The 25,909-nt window shown below is 41.2% G+C and overlaps 1 protein-coding gene and 1 pseudogene across 2 annotated transcripts; one reads left to right on the forward strand and one right to left on the reverse strand.

Moving 5' to 3' along the window:
- Window positions 1-103: 103 nt before the first annotated feature.
- LOC136453686 (uncharacterized) lies at window positions 104-2,324 on the reverse strand. Of its 2 annotated transcripts, none has more exons than XM_066454245.1 (5): window positions 1,957-2,324; window positions 1,735-1,866; window positions 1,398-1,632; window positions 1,074-1,296; window positions 104-801 (listed from the first exon to the last, which is right to left on the reverse strand). In XM_066454245.1, exons 1-5 carry the CDS (start codon window positions 2,290-2,292, stop codon window positions 690-692), a joined length of 1,038 nt encoding a protein of 345 aa, XP_066310342.1. In that variant the 5' UTR covers window positions 2,293-2,324; the 3' UTR covers window positions 104-689. The 2 variants fall into 2 exon arrangements, with proteins under 2 accessions (XP_066310342.1, XP_066310340.1); XM_066454243.1 differs by having other exon boundaries at window positions 1,984-2,310.
- Window positions 2,325-12,900: 10,576 nt separating this feature from the next.
- LOC136450859 (putative 1-phosphatidylinositol-3-phosphate 5-kinase FAB1D) lies at window positions 12,901-22,390 on the forward strand (annotated as a pseudogene).
- Window positions 22,391-25,909: the final 3,519 nt, after the last annotated feature.

Genomic DNA, 25,909 nt, shown 5'->3' on the forward strand with positions numbered 1-25,909 from the left:
ATTGCATAGAGTAAATAAAAGTTCAGTAGTACAAACAGTAACTGATGAGTGATGATAGTACATCATATATGTATATCACTATAATCTAGCCTGGAGCCCTGGAGTCGGGAAATGATTTAAAGATGCTTCCTGACAACGTCGGGACATTATGTCATAGTACAAACTTACAATAAACCGCGTGCATTTAGTTATACATCAACGAGTTGCTACCAGTACAAAGTACTCCATATGTAATTTCTTGGCGAGGTACATGTGGATTTAGTTATAAGTCATGGCTGAAAGTATTGTTGGCTGGTTTGGTGTGAGAGAAAAATATTGTTCGTTGACTGATAAGTCATGACTTATAAGCCAAATACGACAAAGCGAACATGATCTTTACAGGCTACAGCACAGTAGTAGGACCACTATAGCTTGTCCCTGGATATTCTTAAGCTTGTCCCGACACTGTGTACCCACCAAGACAGACCTTCCAAACTTCTATTTTCCACCCAGCTTCAACCCAGGTAGGGCTACTCCAGTTCCACACATCACAAGCGAGAATGTATGATGACTACTTCTTTGGAGCAAGGATATACAATTTTTTGAGCAACTGGCCCCTTCAACCTTTATGCATCCCTCTTTTCTTGTTTAATGACGTGATTGGTGAGGAACAAGTCCAGCTTGTACAAATATTTTACTGTACCAACTATTTAGTTTCTGCCTTCGCCATTAAATTTAAGGATGAAGTCAGCTAGAACATTGGTGTCATTGCTTGTGTTCCTCGTGGATAACCAACTATCATCAAACTGAACATCTACATCCCTGAGGCAGGAAAAGGAATAAGTTGAGCTGTTTAGATCCATGCAACATCATTGCCAAATACAAATCTATCCGTATAGTGAATATCTTCGGACTATTGCTTGGTGAGTGATGAAAAAATGTAGCTAAGCATAGTTAAGTGTTCACAGTATGCTTGACTATCAAGAATGACTTGAGCATGCAGAGATAACATGCATTAACCAAGGCACAAGCTAATACGTGAATGATTGAAGTTTTGAATATTTTTTTATCAATGCAAATTGGAAATTTCATACCTCTTCAGGCTAAGAACTTTGTAATTTTTCCGTAAGTAATCTGCATGCTTAGTGAGAGCATCCTGGGCATAATCTTTGCCAACAGTTCTAACTGCAGCTGTGTTTAGCAAGTTTTCTAATGAACCATGTTTTTGCAGTAGTTTCACTGCAGTCTTTCTACCAAATCCTGGAACCAAGTGCTGGATTCCTGGAACACCATCTGCTTCATCGCCCATGAAGCACCCTGTGCAGCATAACTTCCAGTTCATTAGTTGCTCAAATATAACAGAGACCAACGGCTACAGAAATCATGGATCATACCAAAAGAAATATACTCATACTCACTAAGGCTTAAGTCTGCAGTTGGATCACACTTGTATTGAGCGACATAATGCCTTAATGTATAGAACGACCATCGGCCAATCTCAGGAATGGGCATGACTAACTGAACATCATCAGATATCAGCTGCTTGAAGTCTTTATCTGGTGAGGCAATGACAACTCTGTAACCTTTCTGTAGAACCTGTTCTGTCAAGGTAGCCACCACATCATCAGCCTCATATCCATCGACTCTTACAACCTGATGAATTTGCCGTTTCCAAATTGATTGTCAGACTCAATAATTTGACCAGAGAACAATCGAGTGACTGCACTAGTTTAAACATTGTGTTGGTTTACTGACCGGGATATTGCATTCGCGGAGAACGTTGACGACGCGCGTGTCAGCGCCAGTGCCGACGCCGCGAGCCCTATGCGCCTTGTACGAAGGCAGCAACCGCCTCCGGTACTTGTTCCCTCCTTCCCCGTCCAAAACCTAAGGCCAGAGAGAAAATCTTCAGAAAGAAGTCACCTAACGATCGATGATTCCTCCAGTGTGGGGCTGAAACAGCGCGCGTGTACCCACAGCCACGACAGGGTCACGGAGGCTGACGTGTGCGAAGAAGAGCGCCAGCCAGCGCGCAAAGGCGCCGAGGCTGCGCTGGGAGCCGCGGAAGCATAAAGGATTGACGTCGAGGAAGAACACCCGGGGCTTGGTGGGCTTCGACGGGGAGCCGTCCCTGCCCGACAGATGCTTGCGGGAATGCCCCGCTGGTGACGCGCTGGATATGGCCGAGGTGGAAGTAGAGGGAGAAGAAGGGGTAGTGGCGGCTCGAGTCGCGATGAGGCGGAGCGGACGAGACCTGAGGGGCGCCGCTGCCGCTGCGGCGGTGACCGCCCCCGCGGTGGGCAGTGGCAACATCACTAGCACAGGACGCTGCGGTTGGAGTTTGGAGGAGTTTGTGGATAGAGTGCCGAACGAAATAGAGGATGGATTTTGATGGGCTTCTGGAAAAAGCCCATATTTGCTATTGGGTCAAAAGCCCGTATTATTTCTGACTAACGGCCTACATTTGTTAAGTGTGTAAGGCCCATCACAATTTGGAATTGCAATTTCATCGCCTTTGTTTGATGATGAGCTGAGGTCCAAGGGCATGTACAGCGCGTCCGTCTGTACGTCATATATTTTACAAAAAGAACCCCGGTTGTGAGGAGACAAGCTCGCCCCGTCGTTTCGCGAGACGACGAGCGTGGCTCGTGGTCCAAGAAGCCCTCGTCTCTCTAGAGTCGCGTTGTACGGGGGAGTCGACGAGCCGGAGTATCCATCCACTGCGGACGCGCGCGCGCAGAGGAAGTTGAGGGCGCGCGGGAATGGATTTTCATGCCAAATCCACGGCGGCGGCGCCGCGATGAGAATGGCGGCGGGGCCGAAGGGCAAGGTCGGCAGCGGACGGGCATCTTCCTCCATTGGTCGATCCAACAGGGCGGCGGGCCTCTTCCTCGTTGGAGGCATATCCGGCTCGGCGGCCGGCCTCCTCCCCTTTGGCGGCGTATCCGGCCCGGCGGTGCCTCTCTTCCCTATCAGCGGCGGCAACGGCGAACATCAGCATCATCCTCATCCATGGCTGCATCCGGCACGGCCCAATCCTCCCCTATCAGCGGCTTCACTAGCCACGGCGGGGGCGTCTTTGATTATCAGTAGATGTTTCTGAATTTTGATTATCAGTACATGGTTTTCATTATCAGATTACTGCATTTTTTTCATGAAAACAGATCTGAAGTGATCTGAAGTAGCAGCGATCTTATTTTGCTTAAACACTAGTAGTAGCAGTGATCTTATTTTTCTTAAACAATACTAGCAATTGTTGTCAACCAATACTAGCATCAACCTGTTCTAGTGAATGATGACGAGAACGAAATGGTTGGGACTGAGAAGCGGATTATGTGGCTGATTTTTGGAAGCTGCTACTTTTCTGAAATTTCAGTCATTGTCAAAGGACACCAGTTACTATTGTTATCTGAAAACTAGTGTATATGTTCTCTGAAAATTAGTGTACCTGTTTGATTCTGGAAATGACAGTGTGAAATGTTACCTAATAGTGTGAGTCTGAATGTGAAATGGCAGTTTTGCTTGTTTTCTACTAGTGAACTGAATGATGACAAGTGGTACCTGTGCTTGTGCATTTCACTTGGTTTTTGTTTCGGCGTTGCACTAATTTTCTGAAAACTATGAACTACTAGCTGCTGTGATGCTGCTGTTGTGATCCTTTGCAAAAAAAAATACCTGAATATTTACTGGATGCTGCTGCAGCTTGTCTGAAAATTTGGACTGAATACTTGTGAATATTTGTGACTTCACTCACTGCTGTAGTTGATCTCACCATGTTGGTGATTTCAATTGGTGGAGAATGTGTTTTTGGAGATTTCAGTTCTGAAAATATCACTTTTATGTATGTTCAGACCTGCAGATCACTTTTATCCATATGTTCAGACTTGCCAATCACTGTTATTTGTTCCATATCCGAACTGTTGGAATGCACGTGACTTGCAGAACACCTGGAAGTGCCTTTGCAAGGCTAGTGTTTAATCAAGAAGCTACATGCAATACAATGGTATACAAAAATTAATTTATCATTGATCTTGGCTACATGCAAAGCATTAAACAGTCTGTAGACAACGAAATATACCATGAGTTGTATGTCCTGTTTTTTTACCTGTCTGTACGATAAATTCGAGGCGTTTACAGACGACCTTCGTCTGTGGGCTATACATGCCCTAAACACAACGTGGTACATTTTTTTATCTTGTTTAAGAGAATCAAGCTTGTAATCTCACGTGGAGATCTTTTTCCCATCTTTTGAGCTGGCGCACTTTGGAGAATACTAATTCCACTCCGATTTTGTTGACACGGTTTTGGAATAAACTTCGAATATGACAGGAATATTTTATTCCTCTTTATACAAATACAATAAATTGAAGGTTTCTTGGAAATCTCTGGACTGATTCCTGCTGTTGACGTCCATTTGTGTCCAAGCTTAATATAATCAGGCGATTCCCAATAAGAGGTTGCTTACAGTAAAGCGGCGCCAATTGTCATCCGGTGACAAGGACTCGAAGTAGATTAATGGGGATACCAATTCATGATATGCAGGGCGCATGTGTTCTGCAAAGCAACGCATATTCCAATTCCACGCCCAAATGACACATGATTGGTTGGTTCCTTCGTCCAAATCAATGTAAATCCGATAAGAAAGCGAAAGCTTTTGCAGAAATAAAAAAAAGGTAAAAGAAAAAGAAAGAGGAGAAAGTGTAAGACTGAAGAAGCTCGTCTTTGTTTTTCTGAAAAACCTGTTTGTGCATAACCAGTGCTCGGTGGCTCGATCGGTCTGAACATCAGCATGACCCGAGCGTACTACAGGCCAAATTGGCCAGTAGCCAATTGCCAACAGCTCAGACAGAGAAGACTCTGAACATCCACACATGTTCGTAACAAACTCCCGCACAAAAAATGACCAATGAGGCAATGACTCCATGTATATCATATCAATCCATGTGTAAACGCCGATTAATTCCTCCAAAAGATCACCGTCGAGTATAGGGTTTCTTTCCAGTTTAGGCCGGCCGCTAAAAGTTTGCAACAGAAGATAAGATGATGCAACTGCCTGCCGCTCGTGGAAGTCACCGAACAGCTAGCCTCGCAGACACATCAGACGGCCGTGTGGGTGCGACGGTGCCTCAACCTCACCGCCACAACGGTCACCACATGTACACCATGGCGCTGGATACTTATATAGTAGTATGAACTATGAAGTATAATGAAGCCAGGTGATGTCGCCAATCCCAGCAAATGCGTCAGACAATCTCACATGTGACATGACACGGCAATACTCTTTTAACATGCAGCCGAAAGGCGTTAAACAAATGGCGCGCGCACTTGCTCAGCTCGGTGTCATCGGTCCAACTCCAGGGAGAATGTTTTGCCTGCCCCTTTCGCTTTGCGCTCCAGCTTTTCCATCCTGGAATCGTGCTGGACGGCCGCCGCGCCCGCGCGGCATCCGCCGTGCGTTCTGCGGCCCGCGCACTACACGGGAACTGCCAGTCGCCAGATAATCCCGCGTCGTCACACGACGTGAAGATGAGACGGGCGGCCGGACGTCCCGGCGGTGGCGGCGTCCGGTGGCGTGGGTTTGGTTTTGGTTACACACCGCCACATACACGTAACGCACGACGCCGCGTCGGGACAGTTGCCACTTGGCAGTTGGGGACTGGATAAGAAAAACGTACAGTACGCCGAGCCGGGAGCGGCTAGAGAGCGCATGCCATGCACACGCTTCTTGCCGATGCTAGCAAAACAGTGGTAGCTCGCCCACTCAACTCGTGGCCGGCTCAGTTTGGCTCGACTCGGCTCGTTTTAACTTTTTTATGAGTTAAGCTGAAAGTCTAGCTCGCTATTTTAACGAACCAGCTTGCAAGCTGCTCATGAGCTAAAACGATATGAGGCCTATCAGCTCACGACCATGAATTCAGAAGACGATGATGCTGACCTAGAAGTGTACATCTATTCTATTGGTATGTAATCCTTATTTTCAGCTGTTTCATATGAATTTTAATTTTATAATTGTTGTGATACTTAAATGTTGATTTTATGGATTATTTTCCATGGAGAAGATGATGATGCTAACATTGAATCTGTGGACTTTACTAAGTTTGTGGTGGCAAGTAACTAGTTAGTATGCTGGAACTGCATGATCATGAATGGACCAGCTATGTTGCATGGTTGATACTTTTGATGAACCTGATATGTATTAATCATGTATGGATGGTTGCATAATGGTGGACGTCAACTTCTGAAATTAATGTAGCATAAACATTATAAACACGTGTGTCCTATTTTTTAGTAGCTCGCGAGCTAAACGAGCCAGCTCGAGCTGCCCTTCTAGCTCGTAATATTAACGAGTCGAGCCGAGCTGGCTCGTTAGCCTAACAAGCCAGTTCGAGCTGGACTGAGCCGAGCCGAGCTAGCTCGATATCCAACCCTATTGTCATCGGCTATCGACTCAGCTACCGGTGTGCAGACGTGATGTAACGTCAGCGTGTCGTCGCGGTCCGACGCGATGGGTTACCTAGAGGGGATACATGTGTATCTACCTCAATCTACCTGCGTTAGAGTGAAATGTAGTGGAAATTTAGTTCAATTACACTATAATCCACTTCAACACATGTAAATTCAGATGAATACATGCACATAAAAAAAAAAGGCCTGAAGTGGAAACACGGATACAGCAAGGCGTCAGGTACTGGGCGGCGGCCAGTTTTGGGATCTCTCGTCGTAGAGACGAGGCATTTGGGTTGTTCGTTCGTTGGTCATTTCCTTCTGGCCCAAGGAACCTATTGCCTTGCTATGAGCAACCATAATGTGTCCATAAATCAGTTCATAGGCATTGAAATATTCACTACTGACTAGCTGAAACATTATGGGAGCAGTCTATAGAGCAGTTCATAGTACCAGATATCTTTAAGCTTATGGGCACCTATAAGGAATAAAGAAATATTAAGTTCTCTATCCTCTCCCTCTCTCCTGTTCCTGAAGCTTTCTCCCTCCCTCTCGGTTCCAGCATAAAACACCGATGCCGTCCGAACGGCCGGCGAGAGGTCGTTGCTCGCCCCGTGAGGCCGGACGAGGCCTCTGCTCGCCCCTTGAGGCCGTCGCATCAAACACCTGCGTGCCCCTCGAGGCCGCCGCGCCCAGCGTCCACGCTGCCGGTGAGAGGCCGCCGGCCCGCCTATCCTCGCGCCTTGTTAGGAGTTCGCCGCCATGGCTGTTCACGCGCCTTGGGAGGTGGTCGCCGCCTTGACCTTCCATGATGCTCGCATGGTTGCCGTGCCGACCATAGAAGAGGATCGATTCCCGTTCAATCCAGGAACGGGAAGTCGATCTGGTTTTGGGAGGCCAATTGGAGTCGGAGGTAGTACGATTCGGACTGAGGAAGGGCGAGCGGTTGCGGTGACCATCGGAGAGACGAGCTGAGGAAGGACTGAGGAAGGGCAAGGAGGGACGGGCTGCAGCGGCGGCGGCAGCGACGCTGTCCGGCGAGCAACCGACGAACATCGGAGATTCGGAGGGAGGACGACGGGGAACGAAGTGGAGCGGACCGATGGGAAGATGAATATTTTCGGCAAAATAGCCGAATTCGTCCTGAACTATCGTGCTGGGCTCAATTTTGTTCCTCAACTATAAAAATGTCCGATTCAGTCTCTGAACTATTATGCCAGGCTCAATTTCACCCCTCAACTACAAAAACGTCCGATTCAGTCCGTGAACTATCGTGCTGGGCTCAATTTCGTCCCTCAACTATAAAAACGTCCGATTCAGAACCTGAACTATCGTACTGGGCTCAATTTCAAATTTAACACATTTGCTTTTTTATTTTTAAATCTAATCTGATTAATATACTGCTAAAACTTGGTTCGTTTTTTTTCTGAGCATCTTAAAGACCTTAAATTAAAAAAAACTTAAAACTAGAACATTGTAGATCTCATCGAGAACTACAATTTTTATATATAAAGTATCTCTATTTGACCCCATATACGAGAGATACGATTTTTCCAATGCGATAAGCACTTGTACGCAATTAGTATACTGTTAAAATATTATTTAATTTTTTTAAGCATCTTAATGACCTCAAAATAAAAAACTCAAAACTATAAAGTTATAGATCTCATCAAGAGCTATAATTTTTATATAAAAATCATCTTCATCCAAAATCGTATAAAAAAGATATAAAAATTCTCACTGGGCCACTCCCGGGGGCGCGGCAGCACTGTAGCGCCACGCCCGGGAGACGGGCGCGACAAGGTGCAAACTTAGAAAAAAAATGTATCTTTTTTATACGATCTTGGATGAAGATAATTTTTATATAAAAATTGTAGCCCTCGACGAGATCTACTACTTTATAGTTGAGTTTTTTAATTTGAGGTCATTAAGATGCTCAAAAAAATTAAATAATGTTTTAACAGTATACTAATCGCGTACAAGTGCTTATCGTATTAGAAAAATCGTATCTCTCATATATGGGGTCAAATGGAGATACTTTATATATGAAAATTGTAGTTCTCGATGAGATCTACAACGTTCTAGTTTTGAGTTTTTTTTAATTTGAGGTCTTTAAGATGCTCAGAAAAAAAAACAAACCAAGTTTTAGCCGTATATTAACCAAATTAGATTTAAAAATAAAAAAACAACTGTGGTAAATTTAAAATTGAGCCTAGCACGATAGTTCAGGGACTGAATCGGACGTTTTTATAGTTGAGGGACGAAATTGAGCCCAGTACGATAGTTCAGGGATGGAATCGGACGTTTTTATAGTTGAGGGGCGAAATTGAGCCCAGCACGATAGTTCAGGGACTGAATCGGACGTTTTTATAGTTGAGGGACGAAATTGAGCCCAGCACGATAGTTCAGGGACGAATTCGGCTATTTTACCAATATTTTATTTTCGACTAAAAGCCCAACATTGTGTGAATTGCCATAGCTACGGTCCCCTGACACGGGGCCCACGTATATGGACTACTTGGTCCATATACATTGCAGTTGCTCTAACGGCTAGTCGGGTACTCTTATTCTCCTATATGGCTCCGTTCGGCTTGCTGAATCTTGGCTGAAACTGACTGAAAACACTGTTCTAGCTGAAATGTTATGAGAGAAAAACACTGTTTCGGTTGAAAAAAGAAGCCGAACAAGCCGGATATAAGGTAAGCCGAACGGGCCTATAAGTACTATCTTTGCCCTGAAAGAATGCAACTATGGTATGCATGTCAGTTTAAGTGCCTCATGTTTGACCATATTTCTAGTAAATAGTATTCACATTTATAACTCCAAATCAATTTATTATGAAAATACATTTTGTAACTAATCTAATAATATTTATTTGATATTATAAGTATTTATATCTTTTTATCTATAATTAGTCAAACTTGATACACTAAAACATGACACTGTTCTATAATTCTATTTTTTTTTAGAGACGGAGGGAGTATATATAGTCCTCCCATGCGAGCGTGTTATTAGTTAGCAATGCACAATAAGCAATCAAAGTATTCCGTCAGGAACACATGATGAGAATTCCATTACATAAGGATTATACCAAATTAGAAGCATACGTTTTTTTTTTCTGATGAAACAGAAGGGGCACTTGTGCGTATCGAGACCCTGTGAATTTAGTGTGTGCCGCGCCTACATCCTCATCGTTGTGGTTGTGCCGCTGTGTGGATCAGTATAATCTGATAAGAGTAAAATGCATCATGAGTACTTAAATTATTGGAACATTACTATTTAGGTACTCGAACTGAAAAAGCTACCACCTAGGTATTTAAACTATGGGAGTATTACCATTTGGGTACTCGAACTAAAAAACCTCCCACTTGGGTACTTAAACTATTGGGCCATTACCATCTGGGTACACGAGTGGGCCGTCGCCGCCGCTGCAGAGTGAACAGGAGCGCGGGAAAATGAATTTTGATTCTTTTTATTTTTTCTGAAAATGGATGAATAGTGCTGGAATTTGTTATTTTTGTAAAAAAATAATTAGAGCTCCAAACATTCTAAAAATTTTTGTGTAGCCTCTATATGATGTACTCTACCTAGGAAAAATATGAAACTTAGAAAATGAATAGTTTTTGTATGTTTAAAAATTACCTCTTTTAATTAATAAATGAACTTCCATAAATTTTATAATTAAAATAAATAAATGTCAAAAAGAGGCGGCCTAACTGTGTGCGAGCGAGCAGGCGAGCACAGGTAGGCCGCCTCTTTTTGGACATTTATTTATTTTAATTATAAAATTTATGGAAGTTCATTTATTAATTAAAAGAGGTAATTTTTAAACATACAAAAACTATTCATTTTCCAAGTTTCATATTTTTCCTAGGTAGAGTACATCATATAGAGGCTACACAAAAATTTTTAGAATGTTTGGAGCTCTAATTATTTTTTTACAAAAATAACAAATTCTAGCACTATTCATCCATTTTCAGAAAAAGAAAAAGAATCAAAATTCATTTTCCCGCGCTCCTGTTCACTCTGCAGCGGCGGCGATGGCCCACTCGCGTACCCAGATGGTAATGGCCCAATAATTTAAGTACCCAGGTGGGAGGTTTTTTAGTTCGAGTACCCAGATGGTAATGCCCCCATAGTTTAAGTAGGTAGCTTTTTCAGTTCGAGTACTTAGATGGTAATGCCCCAATAGTTTAAGTACCCAGGATGCATTTTACTCATCTGATAAAGAAGCATGTTTGGGCTTTGTTTAGATTGCAAATTTTTGCAATCTGGACACTGTAGCACGTTTCATTTGTATTTGACAAACTTTGTCCGATCATGGACTAACTAGGCTCAAAAGATTCGTCTCGTGATTTACAACCAAACTATGCAATTAGTTATTTTTTTTACATATATTTAATGCTCCATGCATGTGTCCAAAAATTAATGTAATAAAAAGAATAAAAAAACTTAGAATTTTGAGGCAATCTAAACAAAGCCTAGTTGCCTGCTAAGTGAACGCAGCTTGTATAAGCGGATGTAAAAAAGTACGCTCTTATTTTGGCCCCGTTCAAAATGAGCTCCACTGTAGCCATCCTGGTTGGGCAGATACAATGCATCTTATGCGCCACATGTCATTCTCTGACAAAGAGTCCCGGTATGCACCCATATAGACAACCAAACATCTTCAGAATGGATTACTATAGTCACCCATGCAAACAACCAAACAGTGTTCTTTTTATATAAATGCACCCACTCATGCTACGATGCAGGGCGTGTGAAAGTAACCAAACACACCCTAGTGTTCTAAGTGCAACCATCAACCAACTTGTAGCTTAGCACAAGGGACGGAGGGCTAACAGTGACCGGACATGTAAGGAAGAAGACGCTTCGGCGAACAATTATTAGTATTATGTACGACTGCTTGTTTTTTCGCTTAAGAGTATGAATAATAATAAAACCAAATGTTTTTTAAACCAATTGTTAATTAGTTGTATATTATTGACACATCATTTACAACCCATCTAAAATCTCACCCATATAAAATAGTTTGTTGTTCATACATACTACGCCATTAATAGTTGGCTATCTATGGCTCAAGCCTTCAAATTCTATAAGACATAAGCCAATCACATAGTAGAAGGCAGCGTCGACTGTACTATTGAAGTGTGATAGTGATGACTCTACGCCATCGTCATAGCCAAGTCTCTATTAAGGGTCAATACACTTGACTAAGATAACATTTGTGTCTCAGCGGAATGGTGTACACTAATATCTAGATCACCCTTCTCCCTCGTTATCGAGTGCATTTACATGAGTCACTATGTTGACTCTTTAGTTGTAGTAAGAAGCTATACATTTATTTTTTGTATCGAAAACCTCTAAACTTTATACTGTGTTTTGGCTATTTTAAGATGATAGAGGCATATACCTTTGGGAAGCACTAATGCTTTCGGAAAAGCACAAAGGAGGACATGTCTAAGACTGCCTTTACACATTTGCCAAGGGAAAGAGCTAAAGCAAGTTTTTCAAGAGGTGGGTATAGGCCCTCTTTGAATCCACTAGTAGCTATAGTTCATAGCAAATATTAGTTACCAAACTATTAATTGATTACTTACTAGCTAGGTGTTATGTTGTTTCAAACTTTGAATATACTAGCTAAAAAGGTGGATGTATTAGTGGTTTTGTCTATAGTGCCCTTCATTTTCTATTTGCTACTGGTAGCTCATGTGGATAGAGATAGGTGGTGTATTTTTGCGATATATTAGTTGCTATTAGCTGGATTGAGATAGCTAGAGAAAGAGTTGTTAGCTGGGTGCCAATTAATAATCAGCTGACCTATTAGCTAGGTCCATTTGAATCCACTCGAACTATCTCGACAGACTATAGTTGTAAATCATGAGCAAAATTACGATGCACATTATTAATTTGTTAGCACAATTGCCAAGGAGAGAAATGTTCGTTTTGTTATTTGATTGAGGCAAGTTTCCACTTTATTGCCCAACTATTGAACTTGGTTGTGATATTTCTCTCAATCAATAAAGCTCACGTCTAAAACAACTACTAAAAAGCAGTCGTGCTCCGTGGAAATAGATTAACCAGACATATACCACTAGGCTACGATGAAATAAAATTCTTCAGGATTGTACGTACTGAATCTCAATGTGTTAGAATGGAGTTATATGGAATCTACCACACAGATTATGATATTTCAGATTTACGTTTACCGGATTGAAATGCACTAATCTTGCCGAGAGAGACGAGCCGCGATTTTGTTGGCAAAGCCGGAACCCAATCATACCTAGTGCAGGCAGCGTGTACCTGAAGCAAACAGACCGGTTCCGTGACCCATGCTGACTCACACGGCAACATTATTGTTCCGCGCCTGCCATGTCACGCAAGCATTAACTGGAGCGTACGTATATATGCCGGCTACAGCTCATCCAAGCCACTACCCCCCCCCCCCCCCCCCCCCCCCCATATTTGGCTGTTTCTGTCCCCATTCCTCCTCTTCTTCCCGTTTCAAAAGCGCGTCCAATTTAATCAGAAAAAATCCCACACATCAAGCCTTCGAATCCCGCCGCTCTTGGATTCATCCCTTCCCTTCCCTCTTGTTCTTCGCCATTTGGGAATCGGGGGGCAGAGAGCACCCGCCCGCGTGTGTCGAGGCTTTCGGTGGCCGTATTCACCACCGGTGGATTTGGAATCGTGCCTTCTCGGCACGCACAAGTAAGTTTTGATGCTTTGCCCTTCGTCTCAAATCGCGTTGTTTCTCGGGTTGGCTATTTGACGATGCGAGACAATCGGGGAAACCTGTCGAATTCCCGAGAAGCAGCGGCGGCGATCGCGAGGCATTTGGCCATCTGCGTGTTTTTTTTTTTTTTTTTTTTGGCGCTGCTTTGGTTGTCACCGCTTCCTACGCCGTCGCCTGTAGGCTCCCTCGTCCTAGCGCGCCGCTAGACTTAGCGTCGCCTGCCGCCGCCGCCGCACCGTCGCTGTAGGCGGAGGCTGCTGCCCGCCCTCCTCCCATTAATAGGTGAAATACAAGTGAATCTAGTGTTTGTTGCTGCATAAATCGGGAGGCATTTGGCGTTAGCTGCATAATCTAAGTTGTTCAGCGAACATTTTATTGTTTCCACCTTGTATATTATCTCCGTAATTCTCATGATGTCTCCGAGTGAACTTGTGATGTCAAATCCCTGGTTCACTGTAATTTTTGTGTTTTTCCTGCCATCATTATAGTTTCAGTTTGATCCACTTCAGTTTTCACTAGAATAAATGTACGCATGCTCGAAAGTATAATAATATAACAAATAATTCTCGTTCTCATGTGGCGGAACCTTTGTAAAAGCTCAGGCAGTCATGATGTTTACTTGGCATTTAGCGATTATTCTCTCAGGTTATGGTTTATCAGAGTGGATGGCTCCAATGTTATTTTTATGTGCAGGTGGCATGCTAGCACAATAATGCAGTGAAGTTGTGTCATGAGTAAAATGTGTCACGCATGTGCATCAGAAGAGACAACCATGAATGAAGCTAATATCGACCTGACCTGCAGTACATCTTGCTGCAAGATGTGTGACCATGGTGAGGGATCATCGATTGCTACTGGTGAGATCAACTGGTTGACCATGGACTCGAGCCCTTGCAGCACTCCTTATGGCACCCCTATTTTTACCCGAGAAAATTCTTTTTCAAGTTTTGCCAGTTGCTTTTCAAGCCTTGGTGAGTGTTGGAGCACTCCTCTCTTAAATAAGTGATATAATTATTTGTATCATTTAACACCATTTTCTTCCATAACCATAATTTCTCTATGGTTTTTATCTTCATCAGGTGACTCTCTAACAGATTCTGATTCTGAAGAGGAGATTGAGCTCCAAGATACTGGTCAATTTCATCATGATAACCTATTAAGCAATGATTTTATGGAGCGAGAAGGGAGTTCAGTACGAGTGGAAGAATGTCAATTCAAGGATATTGCTGATGACTGTGCTATTTTTTCCATTCCAGTAAAACAATATATTTCATTTGCTGAACAACAGTTGGAGAGACATGAAGACTCCACTAAGGGAAATTTTGATGCCATTAATATTTCATTGGATTCGGATGTATCTTCTGAGGACAGAAAAGATATCCAATCCGATGATCAACTGGTAAGAACGAAATGTGGTGTACCAGTGGAAGATATTGATCATAAACAATCAGGTGTGATAGTTGTTGAACATATCACTAGCCTTCCCATGCCAGGTGGTGATATTTTTCCATTGAATGAACAAGTTATGGATGAACCCGGCAGTACCGTGGAAAATGCAATAGTTTATAACAATATATCGAATACCGAACCTGAAATGAAACATGGTACTCACTTTGAAAATGAAAATGAAAGCCTGTACCCGCTATTATTGCCCAGTTTTGATGCAGATCCTCTCATTTGGTTACCACCAGAACCAGAAAATAAGGAAGACGACTTTGATACTGTTTCTAATGATGATGACGAGAGTGGCACTAACAGCACTGGGTGGGGTAGGTCAAGTTTCAAGGTTAACTTAGCAGAGAGAAACAAGGAAAGCCGTGAAGACCAATTGCAGAAAGTAATGTCAGAAGTCATGAATGGGCAATTCAAGATCCTAGTAAGTCGCTTCTTAGCTGCTGAAGGGCTCTCTTTATCTGATGGAGGCACCGATAAAAACTGGCTTGATATTGTTGCGTCATTGTCATGGGATGCTGCATTACTTGTCAAACCTGATGCCAATTCCGGAAATGCAATGGATCCTGGTTCGTATGTGAAGGTGAAATGCATAGCTTCAGGATCTTACCAGCAGAGGTAACAAATTGATATTGTAGTGTTCTTTCCTTATCCTTACATTGTCTCTCAATTTGGTTCCCTTTCTTTGTTCCTTTGATAGTGAAGTGATCAATGGTCTTGTTTTTAAGAAGAGTGCTGCACATAAACAGATGCGTGCCAATGTAAAGCATCCAAAACTGTTACATCTTCAGGGCGCCCTTGGTCATTCGTTAACAGGGCTATCATCAATAAATTCGATGAAACAGGTCTGCATTCATACTCTTAGGTTCTTAGCCAAAGTTTTTTTTCATTGCATAGATAAAACAACACATAGTAGGTGGGTTTTACAAAATTCATCTTCGTCTGCATTGACCAGGAAAATTATCAGCTGGAGAGAACTCTTTATGAAGTGATAGTCAAATGCCAGCCTGATGTTATATTGGTCGAGAAAGCAGTTTCCCGTAACGTAAATGAATATATTCAGAAACAAGGAGTTACGGTAGTAAGTGACATGAATACTCGTCGGCTTGAAAGAATTGCTCGTTGCATTGGCTCTCCAATTGTATCATTGCAGAGTGTTCTTACGAAACCCAGTCTTATTAAGCAGTGTGAGTCTCTCCATTTTGAAAAGTTTGTTGAAGAGCATAATATTACTGGAGAAGATGGAAAGAAATCATGCAAAACATTTTTATTTCTAGAGGGTTTTCCAAGACCTCTGGGATGCACGGTATGTTTTCTCTTTCTTACTTATTTGTGTGTAGTCTTTTCGATTTATGTAGTCTGGGGTTTTTGATTGCTCGAGTGCATGGATTAGACATATCTTTTAATGGTCCCCTTGGGCTGCATTGGTGTACAGATTTGTTTTTTTCACACTGCATGGTTTGGACTCTTTTTGTTTTTTAAAGAGTCCAAACCATGCAGTGTGAAAAATTGCTTGAGATATTTTCGCTTGAGATATTTTCTGAAAAATTGCTTATGTTTCATTTTTGCTTGTTTGGTGATAGTGAAAGAAGCTACCCATAGTCATCAGCCTCCACTTGATATAATCATGCTCACACATCAGGGTAAGGATAAAAGATGATTTAAGCTGGGGTTTTAATAAAATTTTCCATCGAAACAAACTTCGTTTCATGTTTTCCAGATAGCCCAGCAAATTAGTGCTATCCCAAATGTGTGTACTTTGCTCCTATTAGGTAACCAATTCTTAACCCAAACCCAGCATTGCACAAGGTCCCTTGGTATGTTGTTAGCACCAAAACAATGTCCAACAACACTCCACACCATCTTTGCCACTGGACATTCAAAGAAGAGGTGAAATTATTTCATCTTGATCACAAAAATAACAGGAAGGCTCTCCATTCCGGTTTCTTTTAATCATGCTATCTTTGGTGAAATTGCATTATTCTCCATCAACCAGATATATTTGGTTCTGAATGGAAAGTTTCTCACTTTCTCACACACAGAATCCCACTGTGACCTGAACTGTTCAGGGAGCCATCTCCTGGAAGTTAGATGTATATCACTTGAAAAGCAACATTCTACGCTGATATCCTGTTGGTCACACAATTGTTACATGGTTTGAAATTTTACACATAAATGTTCAGGATAGAGCAAGGTGTCCTTCTGAAACAGAGTGTTTTGGCCATTTCTAGTATCAATTGTCCTCCCCTGGAGGTGCAGCTCCCTTACTTTGAGCAGGTCTGCCCACACAGGGGACTCTTCCTGCCTGTGTTTCACAGTGCATATGGACTGCCCCTGGAGGTATTTAATTTTGATAATGTCCTGCCAAGTTTCTTCTTTATTTTCAAGTCTCCACCATCATTTGCAGACTGTCATTCAATTTTCCAAGTCTTTCACCGCCTGTGACCGGAAGGGTCCCGGGTTCGAGTCGCGGTCTCCTCGCATTGCACAAGCGAGGGTAAGGCTTGCCACTGACACCCTTCCCCAGACCCCGCACAGAGCGGGAGCTCTCTGCACTGGGTACGACCCCCCCCCCCCCCCCCCCCCCCCCCCCCAACACACACACACATCCCCTTTTTCTTATTATTACAAATTTTAGTCGATTTAGCCAGATGTTATTTTCTTTTTGTGCTACCTCTTTGCCTGACCATCCTACATGTGCCAAATAGGGGTGTGCGATTCTTACCTTGGCATTTTATTGATGTTCTATGACTTAGTGAGATGGGACAAACTAATTTGCTGTGTGAGTTATATCTAGAAGAAGCTGTTCTGGAGTAGAATATGGAGAAAAAAAATTCTCACTGTTAGGTACGAGTTGACAAGAGCTCAAGACAATCTGTCCTGACCCCTATTTTGTTGTGTTTTTTTTTTTTTTGGGGGGGGGGGGGGATCTCTCGATGGCTATGCTATAAGCTAACAGACCAAAATTCGCTGTTGGCTAACACCATTTAGTTGCACTCATTTTACTTAGTATTGCATTGAATTACATGACTATACTTTGTCTGCTGTTTGGAGCTTTATAGGTTGTGCTAGTGCAAATCATATCATCTCTTTTCCATTGTATGTGCTTTTTTCCCATTTTGCTCATGACTCATCCTGTTTATTGTGCTCCTTCTGTTTTGCTAGTTCTGATTAGTTTGACTTGTTCTGTAGATACTGCTGAAAGGAGCAACAAGGGAAGAACTTAAGAAGGTTAAGCGTGTGCTTCATTTCACTGTCTTTGCAGCTTACCATTTGATCCTTGAAACTTCATTCTTTGCTGATCAAAAATTGTTTACGACAGACAAAACTACCACAGGGAAAGAGAAGTGCTTTAAAACTAATCCACAACTGCTTGGTCCTAGTTATGATAGTTCAAAAAACAGTGACACCATGAATAACACTCCAACTTGTGATGATCAGTATCCTAATCAGGAAAAGCTCATTCATACTGAAAAATCAATACCATTGCATCTTCATGATTCCAAAACTATGACATCTGAAGATCCTGCTGGTGAAGAGCATATTGACAGCAAAGGCATTCAGTCATATTCATCCCTGCCTGTTTCAGATCCCTCGACAAATTTTATGCGGGACATGTCATCACCAGATTGTGCCGAGTCAAACACATCTGATGGTTTTGATGGCTCACCATTCACTGATACTTCCAAAGAGGTGCAGAAGAAGCAATTGTCTAGTGACAATTTTCAGGGAACTTTTGATGTAATTCGTGCCGAGAGTGGAGCTGCTTTGAATACTCAGGACATCTTGATTTCAATGTCTAGCGGTCTAGCCAACATATCAGGAACCAAGCTGTTTGTGAGCAGAGTCACCTTTCGCGGATAACTTATTATGGGTATTTTGATACATCTCTTGGACGATATTTGCAAGATACTTTACTTAATGAGGTCATACATCTTAACTATTTGTTAATTTAAGATATCCTTCATTTTACTTGCTGTGTCTTCCAATAATAACTAAACTGTTTACAGAAACACAACTGCCTATCGTGTGGTGAATCTCCAGAATCTCACATGTACTCTTATACCCACCATAATGGTACTCTCACTGTTCTTGTGAAAAGACTTCCCTTGGAGTTGACACTTTCTGGTGAAACTCAAGGAAGAATTTGGATGTGGACCAGATGCTTGAGATGCAATGCTAAGCCGACCCATAGGGTTATAATATCTTCCTCTGCTCGGAATCTGTCGTTTGGGAAGTTCTTGGAACTCAGCTTCTCAACCCACTCTGCTGCCAAGAAGCTACCAACATGTGGGCATTTGCTTCATAGAGACTGCCTACGTTTCTTTGGGTAAATGTCTCCTATGCTCCTATACATATGAACATGGATTTTTTTTAGATGAAACAGGGATTTTTTTTTTTCATGATTTCACTGATATTCTTCATCATTTTATGCCTTGCAGATTTGGATCCAAAGTTGCTATGTTCAGATACTCATCTGTAGAAATATATTCTGCTTGTAAGCCTCCATTGAGTTTGGAGTTCAATAACCAAAACAAAAAGGATTGGCTTGATGTCGAAGTGAATAATGTATGCTTCTGCAACATATTTGCTGCTGCTGTTTATTTTCCTTTAGCCAATGGCATACTTGCATGCTAACATCATTCTATTCTTTAAGGTCCTTCTTAAATGGAAGCAACTCTTCACAGGAATTGAAAATGTAATACAAGACTTAAGATCAAGATACTCTAGTCAAGCCATGGGGGAAGACACCAACGTTTCAGTAGATGAGGGATTACTTTTGGAGGTGTCTAGGATGCTCACACAAGAGAAAAATGAAGTTGAGGTAATCGTCCTGCATCAATTCTATTTTTCTGTCTATTAGCTGATTTCCTTATGCAAAATATTTCAGATTATTTTTTGTTATGTTAACATATCCTCTGTATACAAGGTTTCTCTGAGGGAGTTTAGCCAAATTGCCATATCCGAGAGTTTTGCACATGGGATCCTTGGTTTGAACTGGCTGTACCAGCAACTTCTTCTTGGGTTCCACATTTGGGATCTTCGGTTGCTTCATATTCTGCAGTACACTAAAGTTAATACTGCATCTTCAGACAATGCCATTCATGACAGCACAGCAAAGAATGAGCTGAAGAGTTTGGGAAGTATTGCAATCCAGGACACACCGTCAGTGAAGAAAATTGGAACAGAAAGAAAGGAAACAATTATAAATTCTTCTGACGGCTCTGAAGATCCATTTGGTGATACAATTTTGGATAAGGTTCATCTTACTGATAAACTAATAACCAAAGAGAACGATTTGCCCATTTGTCAAGATCATGATGTAAGATCAGCTCTTTCCTCTCTAGGCGAAGCTGTTGATCAGTTCGAAACCTCTGTGGAGATTGCTACTGATAATTGTTCAGAGAAATTAAACACTATACCATTTACGAATGATGAACAACCTGCAGCATCCAATGTAAATGAAATGCATCATGTTGTCATTCCAAGTGATGATGCAGGAAAATGGGTCTGGAATAAATTTAATCAATTGGAAATGGAATACAAGAAAGAACTTCAAGGTGGTTCTTTGTATAAATTTTACCTCATCAACAAATACACCCCATGTTCTTCATCATTGGCACAATTAAAGCATCAAATGGACTGGGGGCATTTTATAGCTGGCCGTGGTGGTAATATTTTTTCAATTTCTGAGGAAGAGGTTTCTAGCATTATTGCTTACGCTCTAATTATATCTGAACAACAAGGGTTCTATTCTGAAGCTGCATCTAGCAACTTGGATAGAAATGCTTCTATGCTGTCATCCATGTTGTCTCCAAATGAGTCGTTAGAAAACAACCATAAATTTTCAAGGTTTGCATCACCAGTATCACCTGAGGAAGCAACATCAGGGTTTTATGATTCATTTCTGTCAGCTTTAAAAGATCTGCATCACGAAATTGATCTGAACAATGAAAAGATAGCTCTGAGAAGCAAATATACTGTCGTTTGTATATATGCAAAACAATTCCATGATCTTCGGAAGATATGTTGCCCATCAGAACTTGCATATATTTCATCAATAAGCCGCTGCAAAAACTGGAATGCGCAGGGTGGAAAGAGTAAAGTTTTCTTTGCGAAGTCAATGGATGACAGATTTATCATAAAACAAATCAAGAAGACTGAGTTTGACTCGTTCTTAAAGTTTGGTCTTGAGTACTTCAAGCATTTTGGTGTATCTCAGGTTTCAAGCAACCCTACATGTCTTGCGAAAATTCTGGGAATATATCAGGTACGTCGAATCTTCCATGAAACTCCGTGGGACAAACTGCTCCTAGCATATTATGATGTATTTCTTTCTGATACTATTTAAGGTTAAGGAAACTAGGAACGGCAAGGAGACAAGGGTTAACTTCATGGTTATGGAAAATCTTTTGTTTGGACATAATATAATACGCAGATATGACCTGAAGGGTGCTCTTTTCTCACGGTATATTCCTGATTCAGAAAATCCTGAAAAGGTGCTGTTGGATGAAAATTTTATTGAAGACATGCGTACCATGCCAATCTACATTGAAGGAAAAACTAAAAACTTCATGGAACGCGCTATTTGGAACGACACATCTTTCCTAAGTGTATGTGTGCCTATTGCCAGGAAATAATTTTAATTGAGTTTATATACTTCATTTTATAGGACTATCTATAATTTTGCCCTCAATCTTATATTTTGTATTTCCTTGTGCTTGCAGCACATGAATGTCATGGATTACTCCTTGCTTGTTGGAGTTGACAAAGAGAAGAAAGAGCTTGTATTTGGAATTATAGATTATTTGAGACAATATACCTGGGACAAACAGCTGGAATCTTGGGTGAAGACATCTCTTTTTGTTCCAAAGAATCTATCCCCAACTGTAATTTCACCTAGGGAGTACAAAATAAGATTCAGGGCGTTTATGTCACAATACTTTCTATCAGTTCCAGATGCTTGAGTCTTGAGGCCCAATCATTTTCTGGCATTGGTGGCTGAACTTATCTTGAGTTAGGAGATCATGTTTCCGATGGTTATTTCCCTATCCAGTGAGCAGTTCGGCATGCCGGCATCATATGTTCTGAGCATTAAATTTCCCTTAGTTTCATTGCTTCATTTTTGTGTTGTGTGTGTCTATCCTTGTCCATTTTCCTTCTCAGCAGTTGTGTACATAGTAGCAGCTAGGACACCAGGGAAGTGCAAATTTTAAGCAAATGAACGGTGATTGACACACAAATAACCTAGGTATTATTCTTTATTGATGATAATTAGGGTGGAGATCTAGGTTTGTAGGGGTTGAGGAGCATGTAATGTACTCCCGTTTGTGTTTATTAGAATATATTGCTGAAACTTAAAGTTAGTTTAAAGATTCAGCATTTTTGTTACTTTATAATCAAATCAGTGGCAAGGTTTATCATAGCAGCATTTGTGCGTTGAGCATTATCGTGGCATGACAGGCATAGACACAATATCATTGCCCAGCATAGGTACAATATTGTTGTCCATTACTTCGTCAGGTGAAGATATGTCAATTATAGGGGCATCTGTCCGGTAACTTTATGAATTAAGAGTGTGGGATGTGCATGCACGTCTTCTACCTCATCAAAATGATTTTCTTATTTTTTATGACTGTTTTGCATGGAGTCTGATGTACACTCATTTTGAAGAGAAATAGGAGAGAAGATGAATTATGCATAAACTTATCATGGTTTTTTAAAGATCTGAAATGAGTGTTATACTCTTGTTTGTTTTTGTGGCTCTGTTCTGTCCGGTTACACAATGAGATTATGGTAGATTGAGCATGGCTTCTCTTCAGGAACTACTGAAGAGCCAAATGTGATCAGTTTTTTTTCTCTCTGTATATGCCATATGAGGCAGTTGGTATGTACGGCAAATTTCAAGCCATCAAGTTTCTTAGTGAAAGTCTTAATTAACATCCAGGTTTTGCTTTATTTATTCTAACAATATATATATGTAAAATGATATGATGGAATCTTTTAATTCAATTTTACTGATCATTTCTCATGTATGCTCTTGTTTACTACAGAAACAGGTAGCTTCCAACTTCCAAGCATCCTGAAATATTCATGGTTTGTGGATCATTCGTTTCTATATCGTGTATGGTTCTGTTATCCTAGGTTATTTGGTCATAGCATTTGCTTATGCGCTTCTGTTATCCAAATGATGAGGTAGTAGTAGCAACAGCATCCAAGCTACTACTACAAGTTCTGGTCAAGATCTGGTCATAGCATTTGCTTATGCGCTTCTGTTATCCAAATGTTTAGGACAAGATCTGGTCAAACTTTGAAGACTATAAACATCGAATTAATAACTATTTTACTCTATACATTCTAAACTATAGTTCACTTTTGACTTTCTCCAAAGTTAAATCTCTCTATCAAGTTCTTAGAAAAATATATTAACATCTACAAGTTTAAATCAGTGCACTAATTCATGTAGAAGTTAGTGAAACAAATTTTATGTTGTAGGTGTTGGTACATTTTTTTGTATACATTGGTCATAATAAATTTGACTTGGGATAGAGCCAAAGTGGACTATAACTTAGAACACAGCGAGTACAGTTTAGTTTGGAAGCGTTAGTATTCAAAATACTCGCAAAATATCTTATATTCAAAAGATTTTAATAATATATCTAGAAGAAATTAATGATCAAAGATACACGTCCAAGTCCACGTAAAATCAAATGTGCTAAGTATTTATGACCGGATGGAGTAGTAGTAGTCTAGAACTACTGTGCTATCTCACGGTACGAAAGGGGAAAAAAAAAGGTATACAATTTTGCAAGAGAAATGATGGATTGAATTTGATTTATGATAAATGTCATTATAAACGGTTGAATTCATGTCGTTAAGTCGCTGGTCGGATGATTTCCATGGTCCGCTCCCTCCGTTCCAGATTGTATGATGTTTTGGCTTTTCTAGACCTATAAATTTTGCTATGTATTTAGATAAAAGTAATGTATCTAGAAAACCAAAATATCTTAGGGCCTGTTTAGATCCATTAGTACTAAAAATTAGTAGCTAATAGTTAATAGCTGCTATTTTAGTAGGAAAGTGTTTGGATCACCTGCCTGCTAACAGGTAGTTGAATAATGAATTGAAAATATATATAAACTATTAGCACATATTAGCAACTACACACCTGCTAATGAAACTGATACTTCCTCTATCCCGAATTATAAGATGTTTTAGCATTTCTAGATTCATAGGCTATATTCGCTTGTCTTATGAGCCGTACTATATCAGCGAACGAACATTGTTTTTCTCTCACAACAAATCAGCGAATAGTACTTTCAGTCGTAGCTTTTCAGCAAATTGAACAGGGCCATAGTTTCTACTATGTATCTCGACACAAATATATCTGGATACGTAACCATAGCTATGACTCGTATTCCTGGACGCACCAACAGGCAACCATGCAATGCAAAAGCCCTCTCGAGCTCCTCCAAGTTGACGTCTCTCTTCTCAAGTCAGCATCCAGCAACGCCTGCAAGTCTCCTGAATTTTGTTTGCAACTAGCGTCGCGAAGAACTTGTCCATGCATCCCTTCCCATGCTCCGCGTTTCCCATGCGGGCGCCAAATACCGGACGGTTCCGATCGTAAACATCTTTTGCCTTGATGATTTAACAAACGATAGAAAAATAGAGTATTCGTGTTAAGGGCCAAGAAAAATACGAGATTAATCAGGGAAAAAATATGTACCATTAGACTTTATGATGATCTAACGGCGGAGGCTAAATAGAGTATACATGTTAAATACAAGGTATAGAAATTACTAGAGAAAAAAAGGAAAAAAAATACCACTGTTGAATTTTATGATGATCTCATAGTAAATAATATATATTTAAAAAAATTAAAATATCTTATAATTTAGAATGGAGAGAGTGTTTGCAGAAAAATACTAAAAACAAAAGGTACGCTTGCATTCTTTGTCCAGAACTATGTAGCCTAGTTGAGCTAGGAATTGGAGTAGGCAGCGTGTTTGGATGTATAGCTAGTTGGCTTTTTATTTCTATGTGAGCAAGATTTTCCTTTTTGAGGCAAATTGGAAGACCGCTAGGTTTCTTTGCCCGATACTGTTTGGACTTGCCAAGCCATGATGGCTGGCATCGATGAGTATTTGGTTTCCTTTCCGGATGGTGTTGAAGACGTGTGCCGATAAGAATCAGCTCGCCCGCGTGAGAGAGCCGATTTACCTCGTTCGGCCGAGTGAGCACCTCGTCGCTCGTGCCAACGCGGCAAGGCCAGGTGAGGCAAAGGCGTACCAGGAACCAAGCGACCTATATTTGCCTGCTTGCCTAGCCATGCCTGCATGGGCAAGTTTTGCCTCGCCGGGTCATTTGAGCCAGTTTGGCTCTCCGAGAATAATCAACCAAGCATGTCCGAACTTTTCTCATTTATCTATTCCGGCATTGCCGCGTTGGCATGAAACGAAAGCATCGTTCCAAGGTCTGAACTCTGAAATATCCGCAGTCTGGTGGCGTAGGTTCATTGAACCTGGCCTAGACTGTCTGGCCGTAAGGATGGGGAGATTCAACACTACGTACTCTGTGACGTCTATCGCGAAGCCAAACTTGAGACAGAGGGCGTGTTTAGTTTTCAAATTTTTTTCCCTACTAAAGTAAAAGAGTATGTTTGGACACATGCATTGAGTACTAAATGTAGACGAAAAAAACTAATTACACAGTTCTCTGCAAAATCGCGAGGCGAATCTTTTAAGCCTAATTAGTCCATGAAAAGCCTTAAATGCTACAGTAACCCACATGTGCTAATGACCGATTAATTAGTATCATTAGATTCGTCTCGCAGTTTCCTGTTCTGTAATTTGTTTTTTTATTAGTATCCAAAAACCCCTCCTGATATCCTTCCGACACATCCGATGTGACACCCAAAAATTTTCACCTCCCCAACTAAACACACCCAGATTTATGGTAAAATGCTTTAGTACTCCGTACCAGTGGCGGATCCGGGGGGCAGCCCCTGTGAGAGTGATTTTCCTTTATATTTAAAGTAGAAAAAACATAATTTCACCGTTAATCTTCGACATTTGTTCTAAATCTTTATTGATTAGCCCCCCGAGATGCTCATCTTAGCTCCGCTAATGCTCCGTACGTTGAAAGTCTTTCCCAGTTCCCTGCTTGGGCACGAACCAAAGACATGGAGTAGATGTTACTGCTACTGCACTGTACAGTAGCCTAGGCTGGTAGTATCCACCTGCAAAAATAAGGTACACTTCTACATACATGGAGTAGGGCTATGTTTAGTTGCCC

This window comes from Miscanthus floridulus, chromosome 5 (genome assembly GCF_019320115.1).
Source record: "Miscanthus floridulus cultivar M001 chromosome 5, ASM1932011v1, whole genome shotgun sequence".
NCBI lineage: Eukaryota > Viridiplantae > Streptophyta > Magnoliopsida > Poales > Poaceae > Miscanthus > Miscanthus floridulus.